The 18,986-nt window shown below is 44.6% G+C and overlaps 1 protein-coding gene and 1 non-coding gene across 9 annotated transcripts in view; both read left to right on the forward strand.

Moving 5' to 3' along the window:
• Window positions 1–18,986, forward strand: part of ELOVL5 (ELOVL fatty acid elongase 5) — a 110,397-nt gene that overhangs the window by 69,012 nt on the left and 22,399 nt on the right. For all 8 annotated transcript variants that reach the window (XM_038757315.1, XM_038757168.1, XM_038757391.1 and 5 more), the window contains one exon: window positions 4,206–4,393. In XM_038757315.1, the coding sequence (XP_038613243.1) occupies window positions 4,206–4,393 (188 nt within the window). The remainder of the gene's footprint in view (window positions 1–4,205; window positions 4,394–18,986) is intronic.
• Window positions 17,560–17,697, forward strand: LOC119934356. Its single transcript, XR_005452918.1, has one exon. It is a non-coding gene; the product is annotated as a small nucleolar RNA SNORA7 (small nucleolar RNA).

Consider the following 18,986-nt stretch of genomic DNA (forward strand, 5'->3'; position numbering starts at 1 on the left):
CTTCCTGTTGGAATGGTCGCTGTCCGTTTCTTTGTTTTTTGTTCAGTGGTATTTGTTAAGCGCTTACTATATGCCAGGAACTGCACTAAGCACCCGGGTAGATACAAACTAATCTGGTTGGACACAGTCCCTGTCCCACATGGGGGTTCAAAGTCCTAATCCCCATTTTAGATGAGGTAACCGAGGCCCAGAGCAGTGAAGCGACTTGCCCAAGTTCACACAGCGGACAAGTGGTGGAGCCAGGATTAGAACCCAGGCCCATATCCACTAGACTACACTGCTTCTTATCCTCTCTCAGGCTCTACAGGCTGAGCTGCAAGGAGCTCTGGCCTTTCCTGTGACCGTTCCACACCATCCCATGTATTTTTCTTCCAAATTGCCAGTGGAAGAAACTCTGCCTCGGGTTATGTCACATGCCCTTTTCTCACTTCTCCTCTGGAGAGGAGGCGGAAGAAGGCCCAAAGCGAGAGCCAGTTCATCCCAAGGGCACTGGGCTGAACTGATGATGGTCACCGCCAGTAGCTTCTTCTCTGTCATCTTTCTGTTGGCTAACTTTGGACAGTTGTGGCTACCAGGCACTCTCTGGGTTGTAAATACTTATATAAATGGACCAGGATGACTGATAAGACAGAGCAGTAGTGTTTATTGTGTGTCATTCGGATATGCCAAATGAGGGAGTGACATGTTCCCTGCCTTAGAAGGAGCTCATACGCTAACAATAATGATTATGGTATTGTTAATTGCTTACTATGTGCCAAAGCACTGCTCTAAGCGCTGAGGTAGATATAGGGTAATCAGGTTGTCCCACGTGGGGCTATCACTTTTAATCCCCAATTTACAGATGAGGTAACTGAGGCCCAGAGAAGTGAAGTGACTTGCCCAAGGTCACACTGCAGGCAAATGGTGGAGCCGGGATGAGAACCCACGTCCTCTGACACCCAAGACGGTACTCATGGACAGAGGAAGCCAATTTATAAGGAACCCAGTTATGACTGGGCATAATCACACATTCTGTCGGAAAAAGGCTGCTATTTCAATGATCTAAAGGGACACTCAGTTCTCCTATAACATAAGGTTCCCTATGAACCCTACCTTAAGGAAACTTCATGTTGTACTATGCACCCCCCTTTTTTACAGTATCTGTTCAGTGTTTACTATGTGTGGAGGACTGTTCTAAGCGCCGGAGTGGATGTGAGTTCATCAGGTCAGATGCAGTCCCTGTCCCACATGGGGTTCAGTCTAAGGAGGAGGGAGAATTGTTATCGAATCACCATTTTGCAGTTGAGGAAACTGAGACGCAGAGGAGTCAAAGATCTGCCCCAGGTCACACAGCAGGCAAGTGTTGGAGCGGAATTAGAACCCAGCCCCCCTGGGTCCCAGGTTGCTGTTTTATCCATTAGTCCACGTTGCTTCCCTTGATTGATCCCACACACAAACATTTTTTCCAGCATCATTTTCATTCTCTCCAGGCAGATGTGTTTTGTTGGAAGAACACTCTTTAATTTCATGGAAGAACTAGGTGCACTGTATTTTTATTAAAAGTTTAGGGGAAAATTAAGGATGGAGGTAATAGCAACAGTGTCTTGAAATTGTAGAACGCTTTTCCAAAGTCCTTTCTGATCAGTTTTTTTTTTCACTTTAGCTCCACAATATTCCTGCGAGGTAGGAAGAGACAAGTATTTTTATGCCTATTTTTCCAGTGAGGAAACTGAGTCACAGAGAGGTTAAGTGATTTACCTGAGGTCTCACAGCAGGGCAAGGGCCAAAATCTTTTTCGTTGCTTCTCCAATCCATGCTCTGTCTGTTGGAATATGCCGCCCAGCCGGAAGGAAATACCAGTTGTTAGTCGAAGGATATGGTCCCCTAAGTGCCCTATTCTGCCTTTTCCCACTTCAGGGAAAGTACAGTAATCGTAAACAGAGTGTGAACCGAACAGGCCTCACATGGGAAGCAGCATGGCCTAGTGGAAAGAGCCCAGGCCTGAAAGTCTAAGGTTCTCATCCTGTCTCTATCACTTGTCTGTTGGGTGACCTTGGGCAAGACACTTAACTTCTCTGAGCCTCAGTTCCCTCACCTGCAAAATGGGGAGTCAGTACCCATTCTCCTTTGTACTTAGCCTGTGAGCCCCATGTGGACCTGATGATCTTGTATCTAACCCAGTGCTTAGTATGATATTTGGGACACGGTAAGCGCTTAACAAATGCCATCATTGTGGTGGTTATTATTATTATTATCATTATTATTACCGCTAGGCTAGAAAGAGCCAGAGAGGTTTGCTAGGCCCTGTTGATCCCTGCATCTCCTCTTCTGTCCCTTCCCTCCACCCTGAGCACACGGCACTTACTTCTATTATCAAATTTCTGCCACTTTGTACTTCATTCAACCTCTCAGCCCCCAGCACTGCCTTTCTCTTTCATATAGTGGTTGGCTTAATCTCACCACTATCAATAAATAGGAGAACCTGCTTCTCATCCCGACTCTGCCATTTGCCTGCTGTAACACCTCAGGTAAGCCCCTTCGTAATAATGATGGCATTTATTAAGCGCTTACTATGTGCAAAGCACCCTGTGCTGCAATAACCTCATCTGTAAAATGGGAAAATACTTGTCCCTCTCCTTAGACTGTGAGCTCCATGTGGACGGGAACTGTGTCCAGTTTGAATTTATTTTGTCTTTAGCCCAGTGCTTGGCACACGGTAAGTGATTAATAAATACCTCTCCCTTTCAGCTATGGGTCGTATTGTTCAAATGTGGAGCAGCTAGATGGGGCCTCAGGGTTGAAAAAGTGGCGGCTAGAATCCTGCTTAGGTGCTGTAGTTGGTGCCCATAACCTCGCTTAACCCAATGAAAAAATCTACTTCATGTTGGCAACCCATGGCAGCACATTGCTGTGGGTACCCATAGGTCAGGTAGAGTGCAGTACGTGGGTTTCTAATGGCAGTTTGGAGTGTCATTCATTCGTTCAGTCAGTCGTATTTATTAAGCATTTACCATGTGCAGAGTACTGTACTAAGCATTTCCCAAGTGCTTAGTACAGTGCTCTGCACACAGTAAGCGCTCAATAAATACGATTGATTGATTGGGAGAGTGTAATACAACAATAAGCAAACACATTCCCTGCCTGCAACGAGCTTGTCTCCACCTCACGTATAATTCTAAAGGCCTGGTCTGGAAAGGGAGTTTCAACTTGGCACAGTGGAAAGAGCCCAGGCTTGGTAGTCAGAGGTCATGGGTTCGAATTCTGGCTCTGCCACTTGTCAGCTGTGTGACCTTGGGCAAGTCACTTAACTTCTCTGTGCCTCAGTTACCTCATCTGTAAAATGGGGACTACGACTGGGAGCCCCACGTGGGACACCTGATCACCTTGTATCCCCCCAGCGCTTAGAACAGTGCTTTGCACATAGTAAGCGCTTAACAAATGCTATCATTAATGTTATTATTATCTACTTCTTAGAAGCATTTCTGAAAGAAACGTTTGTGATGGGGAAGGGGTTATGCTGCCATTTTTAGCAATGGAGCATAAATAAATCTTCCCTCCACATCTCATTCATCCATTCAGTCATATTTATTGAGAGCTAACTGTGTGCAGAGAACTGTACTAATCGCTTGGAAAGCACAGTTCAGCATTAGAGACAATCCCTGCCCACAACAGGCTTTCAGTCTAGAAGGGGAGAGACAGACATCAAAACAAGTAATCAGACATCAATAACATCAATATAAATAGAATTATAGATATATTCGCATCAAAGCAAATAAAGATGCATTAATGTAAATAAATAGAATTATAGATATGCACCAGTGCTGTGGGGCGGGGGAGGGGAGGGAGAGCTGAGGAAAAGGAGGGCTTAGTCCGGGAAGGCCTCCTGGAGGAGATGCGCCTTCAGTAGGGCTTTGAAGGGGAGAAGTGTGATTTTTTTGGCAGATTTGAGGAGGGAGGGCATTCCAGGCCAGAGGTAGGACGTGGGCAGGGGTCGACGGCGGGACAGGCCATGTTCGGGACCTACTCAAAATGCTTTCTGCAGACCTTATTGACGGGTCTTGCCTCCTTAACTGCTCCGTTTCCTGAGACCCCCTAAAACATTTTATGAGGGCTGAGGGGAAAACCTTTCTTCCTTACTGGCTATCTAATACTGATATTAAGGTGAATGCTTGCAGAAAGCACGTTATTAACTGTGCCCCTTTTTTTATTCTTTCATTCTGTTTCAGATCCCAGAGTAAAGGGATGGCTTCTTCTGGACAATTATATGCCTACCTTCATCTTTTCAGTCCTATACTTGTTAATAGTATGGATGGGACCAAAATACATGCAGAATAAACAGCCATATTCTTGCAGGGGAATTCTAGTGGTTTATAACCTTGGACTTACGCTGCTGTCTTTCTATATGTTTTATGAGGTAGGAAACTATTTGAGACTTATTTTTTATTCTTAACCAGTACTTTAATTCCTGTTTCACTTACATTAAAAAAGGGTGCATTGTGTATATTGACTGCAGCCCATATGTCCTAGCTGTTCTTAAGGCTGTTCTTGCAGAAAAAAGTTACCGTGTCTTTGAGAGGTTTTGTCAAAACACCTGGAAGTTACAGAATTAATAACTGATAGAGCAGAGAAAAAGGTTTTCTCTTGTTGCATTTGTTGAAGAGACTTTTAAAAACGATATTATTGGTGTACAAATAACTGATAGAATCACTTTATTTTACTGTCTTATCTTGCAAATGAATCATTTTGAGCCGAATTTAGTATCTCTAAAATTTAGTAAAAACAAAACAAACCTACCACTGTAGGTGTATAAGTTGCTTTTATTTTCCAAAGCACTTTCCCAGTAATGATGTCAAATGAAACGTCCAAAAGCTCTTTGAAAGCATTGGTCCATTTTATTTTGAAAGTTATAAAGCAAGGTTTTTTAAAAAAATTATACTGTAATTATACTCATCCGTCATTTCCCTTTAACATTCCCAGGTTGGTTTTTAAAAGTTCACGTAACTAGCAGGTAAAGTAATTTCTACTAACAGAGTATTTGTGTTCTTGAAGAACCTTGAGTTTTGGGAAAGTCTCATTTAGTGACTATTTACTCTGTGGGGATTAATAGATTATGGGGGTAACTGGTTTAAAGATACCTCCACGACTGACAGTTTTCACTGCAGATTCCTGAGGTTGTCCACCACTAACAATGTTTTTAGCCGTTCTAATTTAGTTTACTGAAATACTGTAAGGTTGAAAAAAACACAAAGTACCATAAATCTGAGGCAGAATCTGGGAAGCACAGAGCATCGCACTTTGAAAGGTGCCACATATATGCACATGACTGATTTTACCTTTACCGAAATTAGTTGCACCAACATGTGGATCCTGTTATACCAGGCTAGTCTTGCTCTGTGGGAACAATGCTCCCTAATTCTTCCCACATATTTTAGCCATATTGCAAAATGAAAACCTGTATTATAACAGAACTGACTTTAAATAATAATAATAATGATAATTGTGAAATTTTTTAAGTGCCAAGCACTGTAACTAAGCCCTGGGGTAGATGCAAGATTATCAGGTCCCAAACGGGATGGTCAGTGTAAGTGGAGGGAGAACAGGTATTGAATCCCCATTTGGCAAATGAGGGAACTTAAAACCAAGAAGTTAAGTGACTTGCCCAAGATCTCAGAGCAAGTAAGTGGCAGAGCTAGGATTAGAATCCACGTTCTCCATCTCCCAGGCCCGTGCTCTTTCCCCTGCTGGAAAGGGCACTTGTAAGAAGCTGTAGATTTTGAGTGTTTTGGAGGAGTCATCTGTTTTTGCTTAAAATCAGTGTTAGTATTTGCTCCTCTGGATGAACACAGGTGGGATAGTTTGGTTTCTAAAAGTGTAAAAGTATATCATCACCCAGAAACCCTAAGAATTTAACATGTCCATGTGCTTCTCTGGTAATCTGAATAGTTTCCTTGTTGTGGTGTAGAATCAGTTTTTTAAGGTGGGGCCAAGGAGCAGGATATGTCAGAATCAATCTCTTGGTCTCTTTGAGACTGGATCTGATTGAAAAATAGACATCTTGCCAAAGATGAATTCCCCTCAATTCTGTGACTCATGCTTTAACAAAAAAACTAGGCCTGTTCAGTTAAAAAGAAAAAAAATCCAGGTACAACACTGCTCTTTGTCAGTGAGATTTTTATGGTCTGTAGGGTTTTCTGCCAACATTAAAAAGCCAAGCTTTAAAGCGTTTACCGTGCCAAGGGTGCGGAAAGAGTGGCGCTTGCAGTGGATGTGAACGGAGGGAGGAGGGCAGGTGCCAGTCTCCGTCACATCCGCATCTCAGCTGGAATTGCGTAGAACTCCCTCCGAATCCAGTTGTTGTTGAAATGGCAAAAATTACTTGGGGTGCCAGGGGAGGGAGGGAATTCCAGACCTCAGGCATATGTGGAGCCAGCCTATGTACTGAGCTCTTACTGTGTGCAGAACAGTCTACTAAGCGCTTGGGAGAGTACATTATAACAGAGTAGATTGACATGTTCCCTCCCCTCAAGGAGCTGACAGCTCACACCTTCACAACATCTCCATCCAAACTGCTACCACGTTAATACGATCACTCATCCTATCCCTGCTAGATTACTGCATCAGCCTCCTTGCTCACCCCGCAACCTCCTGTCCACGAAGCGGGGATTAGAACCCACATCCTCTGACTCCCATTCTTCTGCTCTTTCCACTGGGTCATGCTGCTTGTTAGAAAACGTTTAGCTTTAAAAGTTTTTTAGTGGGGCTGGTAGGGAATACAAAACAGGGGGAGACTGAATCATATTTACTAATTGGTTGCTTACTGTGCGCAGAATACTGAGCATTATATACCAACTCAACTTCGGTAGGGATTGTGCAGTGTAGACAAACATTCCAGGAGCCAAGTACCACTGATCTTTTCCCCTCCCTGGTCCCAAGAATGTGGACATAGCGTCTCAATCACTTGATTGACAGGCCTTGCCCTCTTCCCAATCCTGTTGCAGCCCTACACAACTTCAGGGTGGACCTATCCAGGCTGACAAAGAAGAGAGAAGGGCGGTGCAAACCCTCCTCTGTGCCTCAGTTACCTCATTTGGAAAATGGGGATTAAGACTGTGAGCCCCATGTGGGACAACCTGATTACTCTGTATCTCCCCCAGCGCTTAGAACAGTGTTTGGCACATACTAAGCACTTAACAAATACCAAAATTATTATTATTATTACTATGTGTCAAGCAATGTTCTAAGCACTGGGGTGGGTACAGATTAATCAGTTTAGACACAGTCCCTATCTCACGTAGGGCTCACAGTCTAAGGAGGATGGAGACCAGTTATTTAATCCCCTTTTTACAGATGAGGAAACTGAGGCACAGAGAAGTGAATTGATTTGCCCAAGGTCCCACAGCAAGATCTCGGCCGAGCCAGGATTACATCTCAAGTCCTCTGGCTCGTAGGCCTCACTTCACTGTCAAGTCCTAGAAAACAGTTTTCTGACTTTTATCCTTGTCACAACTTTCAGGACAATCGTTACAAATTATGAAGGTGTACACATATATACATATGTGTCATAAGAAAAAAGAGAAACTAAACTCTTAGAGTTTAGGTAGTTAAGGATTTTGGAAAACAGCTCAAAAGCCTAGAAGATTCATTCATTCATTCAGTCGTATTTATTGAGCGCTTACTGTGTTCTGAGCACTGTACTAAGCGCTTGGGAAGTACAAATTGGCAACATATATCACAGTTACTGTCATTGTCTCTAGATTATCAGGCTTTGACAGATAATCCAACTCATGTTCAGTGTTAAGTATTGAAATACTCAGCCAATGAGTAAGCTCTCTGTTTACCATGGTGCAGCAGACTACATAATGCACATTTCTTTATGCTTATTTCTCTGACGTGCTCCATGTGAGGATAGCGTATGAAAAATTAACTTCATAGTCATGAATGTGTTTCCTTAATTTGGGTTCATGAATACACTTTTTAAAAAATGGTATTTGTTAAGCACTTACTATGTGCCAGGCATTGTTCTAAGTGCTGGGGCAGATACAAGTTAATCAGGTTGGACACAGTCTATGTCCCACATGGGGCTCATAGTCATAATCCCCATTTTACAGGTGAGGTAAACTGAGGCCCAGAGAAGTGAAGTGTTTTGCCCAAAGTCACACAGCAGACAAGTCACAGAGTCAGGACTAGAACCCAGGTCCTTCTGGCTCCCTGCCCTATGCTGTAGCCATTAGGCCACACTGCTTCTCTAAAATGTGTCTAAACTGATTTGCTTGTATCTACCCCGGTTGCTTAATAGATCAAAATTAGTATTATTATTATTATTACTTCTCTGTGCCTCAGTTCCCTCATCTGTAAAATGGGGATTAAGACTGTGAGCCCCATGTGGGACAACCTGATCACCTTGTATCCCCCCCAGTGCTTAGAACAGTGCTTTGCACACAGTAAGCGCTTAACAAATACCATCATCATCATCATCATCATTAATAATAAAATGTTCTAAGTTAATCAACATAATCACTCTCAAAAATAGGAAAGGGCCCTTGAGTTCAACCAGAAAAGCAGACTCCCAGTGATGTGTTGAAGGGATATCCAGCAGTGCTGAGCTGGAGATAGAAATGATGTAGAGGGAGGAGGCAGCCAGTAACTTCTGACAACATTTAAACCTTATTAGTATGAAAGAGTAAGCTCTAGATAACAATATGGGTATTATGGATCATCCACAAACCTTCTGTAGAGAAGCAGCGTGGCCTAGTAGAAAGAGCACAGGCCTGGGAGTTAAAAAGGACCTGGGTTCTAATCCCAGCTCCGCCATCTGTCTGCTGTGTGACATGGGGCAAGTCACTTAACTTCTCTGTGCTTCAGTTACTGCATCTGCAAACTGGGGATTAAGATGCGAGCCCCTGTTGGGCACGGACTGTGTCCAACCTGATTTGCATGTATCTACCCCGCCACTTAGTACAGTACCTGGCATTTAGTAGCTCTCAGAAACATAAAAAATAATACAAAATTTTAAAATGAAGTGGACACACTCCCAAGCATTACCCTGTCAGTCTACCGCTTTCAATGGAAAACATGTAAAGACTTGGTTTAAAGCACTGGGTGAATTTTGTGTGTTGTTGAAGGTAAGTTGTGCATAGTCACGGGGTTGAAATAATTCAAATGACAAAAAAAACTTGCCCTCCATTGTTAATGAAGGGTTTGTCAGCATTGAGGTCGGAGTTGGAGCCAATGTTGCAAAGTAAAGTTTTTAGATTAAAAAAAAGGTGTAGGCAGCAAATATTAATTTAATCTATCAGTCATTTCTTATCAATGTCAGTGAGGTTTAGTACATTTTTTTTCTAGTTTTTCAGACTACCCATATGAGTCATGGAAGAAAGCACAGGTCTTTTTTGTTTTTTGGTGGGTTTTTTGCTTTTGCTGTTCAGTCTTAAGAACAGTATGTACCAAATGAAGCATCTAAATATTTTAGCACTTTAAAATGTTTGAAAAAATTGTTCATGACCACTTTAGAGCCCGTACACCTGTGAGTTGTGGGTCAAATGATTAAATTAGTCCCACTGTCTGAATCTCCCAAAGTATATCTGCAGGTTTTGTTGTGCATCTAGATAAAATTAGAACATTTGCTGGCATGCATAATTTATGGGATTACTTGCAGTTAAATCTGTTCCTCTGCAAAACTGTAGGAAAAAAAATAGTCATAAAGTGTCAAATCAATCAGTGGTGTTTATTGAGCACTTACTGTGTGCAGAGCACTGTATTTAGCAGTTGGGAGAGAGTACAAGGAGTTTTCAGTCTAAAGGGAAAGACAAACATTGGGAATAAATTACAGGTAGGGGGAATAGCAAAGTATAAGAATATGTACAGAAGTGCTATGGGGCTTAGAGTGGGGTGAATATTATGTGCATAGGTGATACAGAAGGGAGAGCAAATAGTGGAAATGAGGGCTTAGTTGGGGAAGGTCTCTTAGAGGAGATATGATTTTAATAAGGCTTCGAAGGTGGGGAGAGTGGTGGTCTATCATAGGAAGGGGGACAGAATTTCAGGTCAGGAGGAGAACGTGGGCAAGTAATCACTGGTGAAGCATATGAGATCGAGGTGAAATTGACATTACAGAAGCCAAGTCTGTGAGCTGGGTTGTCATAAGGGATTAGTGCTGAGCTGTATGGTTGGAGAGAGAGAACTGATTATTATAGCTGTAATTCTATTTATTCCAACGGTTTTGACACCTGTATGCATGTTTTGTTTTGTTGTGTGTCTCCCCCTTCTAGACTGTGAGCCCATTGTTGTTCAGGGACCGTCTCTATTTGTTGCTGACTTGCTCTTCCCAAGCGCTTAGTACAGTGCTCTGCGCACAGTACACGCCTAATAAATATGATTGAATGAATGAATGATTGAGGGCCTTAAAGTTGTTGTTGATTAGGTGGATGAGTAACCATTGGCGGTTTTTGAGGAGTGGAGGAATAAGGACTGAATTTTTTTTAATGCCTTACGTTAAACACTTACTATGTGCCAGGCACTGTACTGAGCCTTGGGGTAAAAACAAGTTAATCAGGTTGGACCTAGTCCCTGTCCCACATAGGGCTCACAGTCTTAATCCCCATTTTACAGATGAGGTAACTGAGGCCCAGAGAGGTTAAGTGACTTGGTCCCTGGTCACAAAGCAGACAAGTGGCGGAGCCAGGATTAGAACCCAGGTCCTTCTGACTCCCAGGCTGGTGTTGTATTTACTAGACTGTGGAATAAGTCTAGTATCTCCAGATCAAACATCTCCTAGACTGTGAGCCCACTGTTGGGTAGGGACTGTCTCTATATGTTGCCAACTTGTACTTCCCAAGCGCTTAGGACAGTGCTCTGCACACAGTAAGCGCTCAGTAAATACGATTGATTGATTACTAGGCCACAGTGCTTCAGAAAAATGATCCAATCAGCATAGTGATGTGTGGACAGAGGTGATGCAGCAGTCCAGGTGGGATAGGATAAGTGCTTAGATCAGCGTGGTATAAGTTTGGATAGAGAGGAAAGGGCAGATTCTAGAAATGCTGTGAAGGTAGAACCGACATTTTGTTACAGATTGAATATGTGAGTTGAATGAAAGAGATGAGTCAAAGATAATGCAAGGGCTTGTGAGACAGGATGATGGAGTTGTCTGTAGTGATGGGAAAGTCAGGGGGGTTGACACTGTTTGGGTGCGAAGATGAGAAGTTCAGTTTTGGGCCTGTTAGCGGTGTCAGCAGGATATCGAAGTAGAGATACCTAAAGGCCAGAGGAAATGCAAAACTGCAGAGGAGAGAGGTCAGGGCTGGAGAGGTAGATTTGAGAATCATCTGCGTAGAAATGGGAGCTGAAGCTGTGGGAGCAAATGAGTTCTCTGAGGAAGTGGATATAGATGGAAACTAAAAGGGAACTCAGAACTGAACCTTGAGGCACCACCGCAGAAGGAGCAGGGGAGACGAGGAGCTTGAGAAAGAGACTGAGGAGCAACCAAAGAGATAAGAGAACAAGAAGGGCTCAAATGTACCAGGCCTTCCTTTGTCTGCACATTTTGAAAGCTGCTAGCTAAAAAATGCTCATAATAATAATAATAATGGCATTTATTAAGCGCTTACTATGTGCAAAGCACTGTTCTAAGCGCTGGGGAGGTTGGTGATCAGGTTGTCCCCCAGGGGGCTCACAGTTTTAATCCCCATTTTACAGATGAGGTAACTGAGGCACAGAGAAGTTAAGCGACTTGCCCAAAGTCACACAGCTGACAGTTGGCGGAGCTGGGATTTGAACCCATGACCTCTGACTCCAAAGCCCGGGCTCTTTCCACTGAGCCACGCTGCTTCTCTAGCCACGCTGAGTCTCCCATCGAGAATGACAGGTAAACCTCGAGAACCCGCAGGAAGGAATTGATTATGGTGATAGTGGTTTGCACAGCTAAAACTAAAGTAACTTTGGAAACTCTTCAGCATCAAATTGGGTTGTTCCTGATTTGAGGGGGGTTATTCCAGAATTCCGTCTGGACCACAGAAGGAAGTTGGGTCTTTTTCCTTTGTTTTTATTTTTAAAGAACAGTGGATTTTGCATTGACTTGACTGCTGGTTTAATCCCAACTGTAGGATGGAAGGGGTGATACCCCCATTTTTTTTAACAGACCAAATGGAGGCAAAGATAAGTTAAAAGATTTCCACCCCACTCAGTTCTCCCCCATGGGACTGTGGGTAGCAGCATGATCGCTTGTAGAGTAGCAACGTAGAGTAGCAGTTCAGATGTTAATTGGTTGAAAGAGTCATATATGGCAGTTCCACCCCTTCCTTCCCCATATTTTTGAACTAGATTCCCAGCTTGCTCATTCCAAAGTCTGACAAGACCGGAGAGCTTTCAGTCAGGGCTGAAAAGAGGCCTTCTGCCCCTTTTATCGCTTTGAAGCCTGTCCCGTCCCAATCCACATCACGCCCCACCCTCTGAAATTCCTGCTCTGTTTTAGCTCCTGTGATCCAAAAGAAAAGGTGGCCCCCAGGGGCCGGATTGATAACTTTAAAACCTATCTGCATGGCTGGTTTAAGTTACCTGGCAAACTTTTCCTCAGCCCTTCCCAGGCTCACCATTGACTGAGGAAGGCTAATTCGGTCAGTGAGTGCCATTTCTTCTTAGAATTCTTATTTCCCCTCCTGCCCTATGTCTCTGAAGACCAGGTAGATGTCTTTCAAGCCCTGGACCTCTGAATCCGTGCAAACTTGTTAGCTGGAACCCTTGGCTATCCTGCCCAGGCGACATAAGAAGGCAAAGTAGAGAACTTCTAGGGCAGTTCCAGGATTGTCTCAGGAACTGTCTCCGAATGGGTCCCTTGTCTCTTCCTGCCTGAGGTTTGGACTCAGAAGATCCTTCAGAGTTGGGAACGGGCACTGTCCTGTTGGCTTCCTCTCCTGACTCATCCCCATTGTTGATCCACCCCCTGACAGATTCCTGGCTACAAAAGTATATCTCAGATATCTTATTTATTTGTATAATTGCTCCTCTATTTTGCATAATTTTTGTAACCCCGAAGGAGGCTGTTATTTGGGGAATTGAGTCAAGCAGTAAGTACAAAGGAGAAGAAAAGATCAAAGAAAGGAGGGGAGAGGGAGAAGGAAAAAGGGCACAGGGGACTGCCTGCTTCTCTTACTTCTCTGGCCTTCTCCCAAGTGCTGCAGACCCTCTATGAATTAGTTGTATGGTGTGTGTTCTTACCAGCCCTGCCCTCCTACCGGGACCCTGGCAGTCTTAATGAATGAACTATCTCCACCAATGTTGTTCCATTCTCACTCTCTGATCCCCCTCCTACCCCATCACATAACTATTGCCACTTCCAGCTATGAAACCAATCTTTTATCTCCTCAAAAACCGGGGTGGGGCAAGTATGCAAGTGAACCCGGTGCAGCCATCCGTAAGAAACTTTACCTGAGGAGAGGGACCTAGAAGATGGCAGAAGAGCTGACTGTGTGGCCAAGGGGTAAGAGCATCAGGTTGGGACTCTGGAGAACTGGGTTTGAGTCCCAGCTCCAGTTCTGCCACTGGCCTTCTGAACTCAGTTTCCACATCTGTAAAATGAGGAAACTATAAAGTGGGCATAGGAGAGATGATAATAATTATAATGGTGGTATTTGTTCAGTGCTTACTATGTGCCAGGCACTGTACTAAGCTCTGGGGTGGATACAAGCAAATCAGGTTCAGAGTCAACCCTCGTTCTATAGATGAGGTAATTGAGGCTCAGAGAAGTGAAGTGATTTGCCCAAGGTCATCCAGCAGACAGGTGGCAGATCCGGGATTAGAACCCACGTCCTCCCGATTCCCAAACCCATGCTCTATCCACTAGGCCATGCTGCTTCAGTGAGTCCTGGGTAATAATAAATAGAATAATAATGATGAGTTGGAGAAGCAGCATGGCTCAGTGGGAAGAGCATGGGCTTTGGAGTCAGAGGTCATGGGTTCAAATCCCCGCTCCGCCAATTGTCAGCTGTGTGACTTTGGGCAAGTCACGTAACTTCTGGGCCTCAGTTACCTCATCTGTAAAACGGGGATGAAGACTGAGCCCCCCGTGGGACAACGTGATCACCTTGTAATCTCCCCAGCGCTTAGAACAGTGCTCTGCACATAGTAAGTGCTTAATAAATGCCGTTATTATTATTATTATTAATGATGATGGTATTTGTTAAGCACTTACTATGTGCAAAGCACTGTTCTAAGCTCTGGCGCGGGGGGCGATACAAGGTGATCAGGTTGCCCCATGTGGGGCTCACAGTCTTAATCCCCATTTTACAGATAAGGTAACTGAGGCACTGAGATGTTAAGTTACTTGCCCAAAGTCACACAGCTGACAAGTGGCAAAGCTGGGATTAGAACCCGTGACCTCTGACTCCCAAGCTCATGCTCTTTCTGCCAAGCTAGCTCTCTTCCTCCCTTCAAGGCCCTACTGAGAGCTCACCTCCTCCAGGAGACCTTCCCAGACTGAGCCCCTTCCTTCCTCTCCCCCTCGTCCCCCTCTCCATCCCCTCCATCTTACCTCCTTCCCTTCCCCACAGCACCTGTATATATGTATATATATTTGTACATATTTATTACTCTGTTCATTTATTTTACTTGTACATATCTATTCTATTTATTTTATTTTGTTAGTATGTTTGGTTTTGTTCTCTGTCTCCCCCGTTTAGACTGTGAGCCCACTGTTGGGTAGGGACTGTCTCTATATGTTGCCAATTTCTACTTCCCAAGCACTTGGTACAGTGTTCTGCACATAGTAAGAGCTCAGTAAATACGATTGATTGATTGATTGATTTCCCGCTGCTAGCGGTTATCTGTCTGATAACCCTGCAAATGCCACAATTCTAAGCACATAGTAAATGCTTAGTAAATACCAAAAGTAGGAAAGGAGATGGTGCAAGCTTCACAGGATGACCTTAGCCACCCAGGGCCTGTGCCAGACATATCTGATTCAGCCTGGGGGTGGGAGAGGCCATTTCTTTGTTCTTTGCCCTCACCTGTCTTAAATAAACAAATAGGGCAGATTAACTAGAGAGAGCAGTTTCTGGTAACTGCAGGAAAAAAAAAGCCTCTTTGGGGTCACTGTTGCCAAATGATTTTTATGTATATCCTTGTTCTCTGGGCAGGCTCCACTCGTAATTAGAAACCACCGGCTCTTACCTGACCCTGTTCGTGAGATGTGTTGTCACCGTCAGTTGGCCCTAAACAACTGCATTTCAGAAGCAAATGGGCACCGTTATTTTGGGGATACTGATCTTGTTTCGGGCAGGATTTTTGCGAAGCAGCGTGGCTCAGCGGAAAGAGCACGGGCTTCGGAGTCAGAGGTCAGGGGTTCAAATCCCGGCTCCGCCAACTGTCAGCTGTGTGACTTTGGGCAAGTCACTTCACTTCTCTGTTTCTCAGTTCCCTCATCTGTAGAATGGGGATTAAAACTGTGAGCCCCCCTGTGGGACAACCTGATCACCTTGTAACCTCCCCAGTGCTTAGAACAGTGTTTTGCACATAGTAAGTGTGTAAAAAATCCCATCATTATTATTATTATTATTGTCGGGGCTCGTAACACCCTTCAACTAGCGTTGAGGGGCTTGGGCGGGGGCAGAGGCCAACCCCATACCAGAGGAGCTCAGAGCTAGAGTGGCTGGAGAAAGCTGCACGTTTCCAGTTGAAAGCACAAGGCATGTCTGATCTGCACCTGCTTGGGCTCTGAAAGAGAAATTGTGCAAGATTTTCCTGGACTTCTAGTGTCCCTCTGTTCTTCATCTGGGCTTTGCTCCCACTTTGCTTTCATTGTTTCTCTTTTTTTTTTTTTTTTGAATGGTATTTAAACACTTACTATGTGCCAGGCATTCTACTAAGTGCTGGGGTACATACAAGCTAATGGGGTTAGACACAGTCCATGCCCTCACGAGGCTCACAGTCTTAATCCTAAGGCACAGAGAAGTGAATTTGAGAGAATTTGATGCTGTTGACACCTGGCTACTTGTTTTGTTTTGTTGTCTGTCTCCCCCTTCTAGACTGTGAGCCTGTTGTTGGGTAGGGATTGTCTCTGTTGCCAAATTGTTCTTTCCAAGTGCTAAGTCCAGTGCTCTGCACACAGTAAATGCTCAATAAATACGATTGAATTAATGAAATGGATGAATGAAAGAGATGACTTGCCCAAGGTCTCACGGTAGACACATGGCAGAGCCGGATTAGAACTCAGATCCTTGCTGACTTGAACTTCCCGAGCGCTTAGTACAGTGCTGTGCACACAGTAAGCGCTCAATCAATATGGTTGAATGAATGAATGAATGAATCCTCTGACATCCAGGACCATGCTCTTTCCATTAGGTCACACTGCTTCCCTTCATCATCAATCGTATTTACTGAGCGCTTACTATGGTCAGAGCACTGTACTAAGCGCTTGGGAAGCACAAATTGGCAACACATAGAGACAGTCCCTACCCAACAGTGCGCTCATCAAGTGGCCCCAGCAGCCTTTTGGTTTGGAGAGTAGAGGTGGTCAGTCAGAATGCCCCGCCCCCACCACTGTCTGTTAGAGGGGCTGGAAATTCTTGGCTCCGGTAATTTTTCTTTTATCTCGGTTTTAAAACCGAACTTGGCCCCCAAGAAACTTGCGATATTTGGGAAATAATAACAATAATGTATTTGTTAAACACTCACTCTATGGAAGCACTAAGCGCTGGGGTAGATACAGGCTAATCAGATTGGACATAGTCCCTGTCCCGCAGGGGGCTCACAGTCTTAACCCCATTTTGCAGATGAGGTAGCTGAGGCACAGATAAATTAAGTGACTTGCCCAAGGTCACACAGCAGACAAGTGGCAGAGTCAGAATTAGAACCCAGGTCCTTGCTCTATTCACTAGGCCCTGCTGCTGCAGAAGTGATGGTGGCTAGCCCCTGGCTAATTGGACTCAGAAAATTTAAGAGCAAACCTCTGTGTGCGATCTATCTGGACAGAAGGAAATTCTAATGTGTTCAGGCCTAGTTTCTTCATTTACAGACGTTGACCTGACTTATTGGAGTGTTCTCTGAGGTGGTTCCGGATTACATGATGATGATGATGGTATTTGTTAGGCGCTTACTATGTGCCAAGCACTGTTCTAAGTGCTGGATTAGATACAAGATAATCAGGGTGTCCCACGTGGGGCTCACGGACTTAATCCCCATTTTACAGATGAGGTAACTGAGGCATAGAGAAGTTACGTGACTCGTCCAAAGTCATACAGCTGATGAGTGGCGGAGCCGGGATTAGAACCCACGACCTCCGATTCCCAAGCCCGTGCTCTTTCCACGAACCCACGCCGCTTCTCTAATTAGATGTTGGATTAGGTGTTGTAGCTATCATTATTCCCATAAACCGTCACCTCTTTGTGGACAGGGAACATGCCTACCACCTCTGTTATATTGTGCTCTCCCAAGCACTTAGTAAAGTGCTCTCAGTGATTACAACTGGTTGATTCCTGAACACACACATCATTGTGTACTTAATTTGTCACTTCAGAAGAGAAAAGTTCATGCCAGGTTTAATGCTAAGGGTGGTTAGAGTTATAATTAGGGACAGACTACTCTGAGGAGCCCCTCTCAGGATCACACCTGGAGAGTTTCCAGTACTCTACCAGTCTCGGCTACAGGTGGGAGAGTCAAACAGAGGCCTACCCGTTCCATTCGTAGCTTGGGCAGTGGCTAGCGAGTGGAAGGTAATCTGCTATAAGTCAAAACTCACCGATGCCAGGCAGCAGCAGCATGGGACAGAGTTGAGGGCGGATACTCAACTTTACTGTGCGGAAGGTGGCATTGATAAACCACGTCCATATTTTTACCAAGAAAACTCTATGGCCACGCTACCGGAACAATTGTAGATGGAGAGCTGGGCGTTCTGGGAGAGATGTGTCTGTGGGGTCGCTATGGGTCGGAGTCGACAGCCTAAGACCAGACCCTGAGGAGAATGAGATATAGGGTATAAGTAGTAAGGACAGATAATTTTCATCATTTAGAAGATCTGTCGTATAAGCAGCAAACACCCATTTATTTATTTTATTTTTAGGATTCTGGGAAACTAAAGTAGCAGCAGATCGGTCCCTAAAGGAAGTGAAGCAGCTGAGGTGTGCTCACAGAAGGGCAAAGATGCCCTGAAATTCCCCTCCGTGCTTACAATTCCTTATGTTTCTTGAGGGCTGTCGGTGTTGGAGGTGATCCCGCCTGGTGTTGAGTTGCAGGACAAACCGCTGGGAGACCTACCTGTCAGGGAAAGCTGCCCGCACTGGCTTGCATTTAGTACAGGGCTCTGCACATAGTAAGCACTCAATAAATACAATTGACTGACCCAGACTGATGGGCTCCCACCACATCCTGACTGCTGTATCGAACTCTCCCAAGTGGTTGGTACAGTGCTGTGGCCAAAGTAAGCGGTCATTAAATGCCATTGATGATGACTGTAAGCTCGTTGTGGGAGGGTATGTGTCTGTTTTATTGTACTCTTCCAGACAGTACAGTGTTCTGCACACAGTAAGCGCTCAGTAAATAGGATTGACTGATTGGCTGAGAACATGCCATCCAGTATGTACGAGGACAAGCTGGGTGGCACATCGCCTCAGAAATATTTCCTCCGCACCGTGTTGGGGCATGAATGCCACTCCCTTTGTTCTGGGCTCCTCCCAACCGTGCCAGCCTCGTGGCACCGGCCACTTGCCTCAAATGAGGGTGATGCCCCTTTTAAACTGTGAGCCCACTGTTGGGTAGGGACTGTCTCTATATGTTGCCAACTTGTACTTCCCAAGCACTTAGTACAGTGCTCTGCACACAGTAAGCGCTCAATAAATGTGATTGATGATGATGATGATGATGCCGTTGCCCTCTTCTGCAGGCCCGGCCATCAGGAGAATGGCACCCAAGTCGCCTTCTATGGCAGCCGCCCCAGATACAGTGCACTGACTTGATTTACCCTTTAGAGCCTACCAGCTCTGTCCTAGCCTCAAACCAATCTATTGTGTTTCTCAGAGGAA

Source organism: Tachyglossus aculeatus, chromosome 1 (assembly GCF_015852505.1).
Source record: "Tachyglossus aculeatus isolate mTacAcu1 chromosome 1, mTacAcu1.pri, whole genome shotgun sequence".
Lineage (NCBI taxonomy): Eukaryota > Metazoa > Chordata > Mammalia > Monotremata > Tachyglossidae > Tachyglossus > Tachyglossus aculeatus.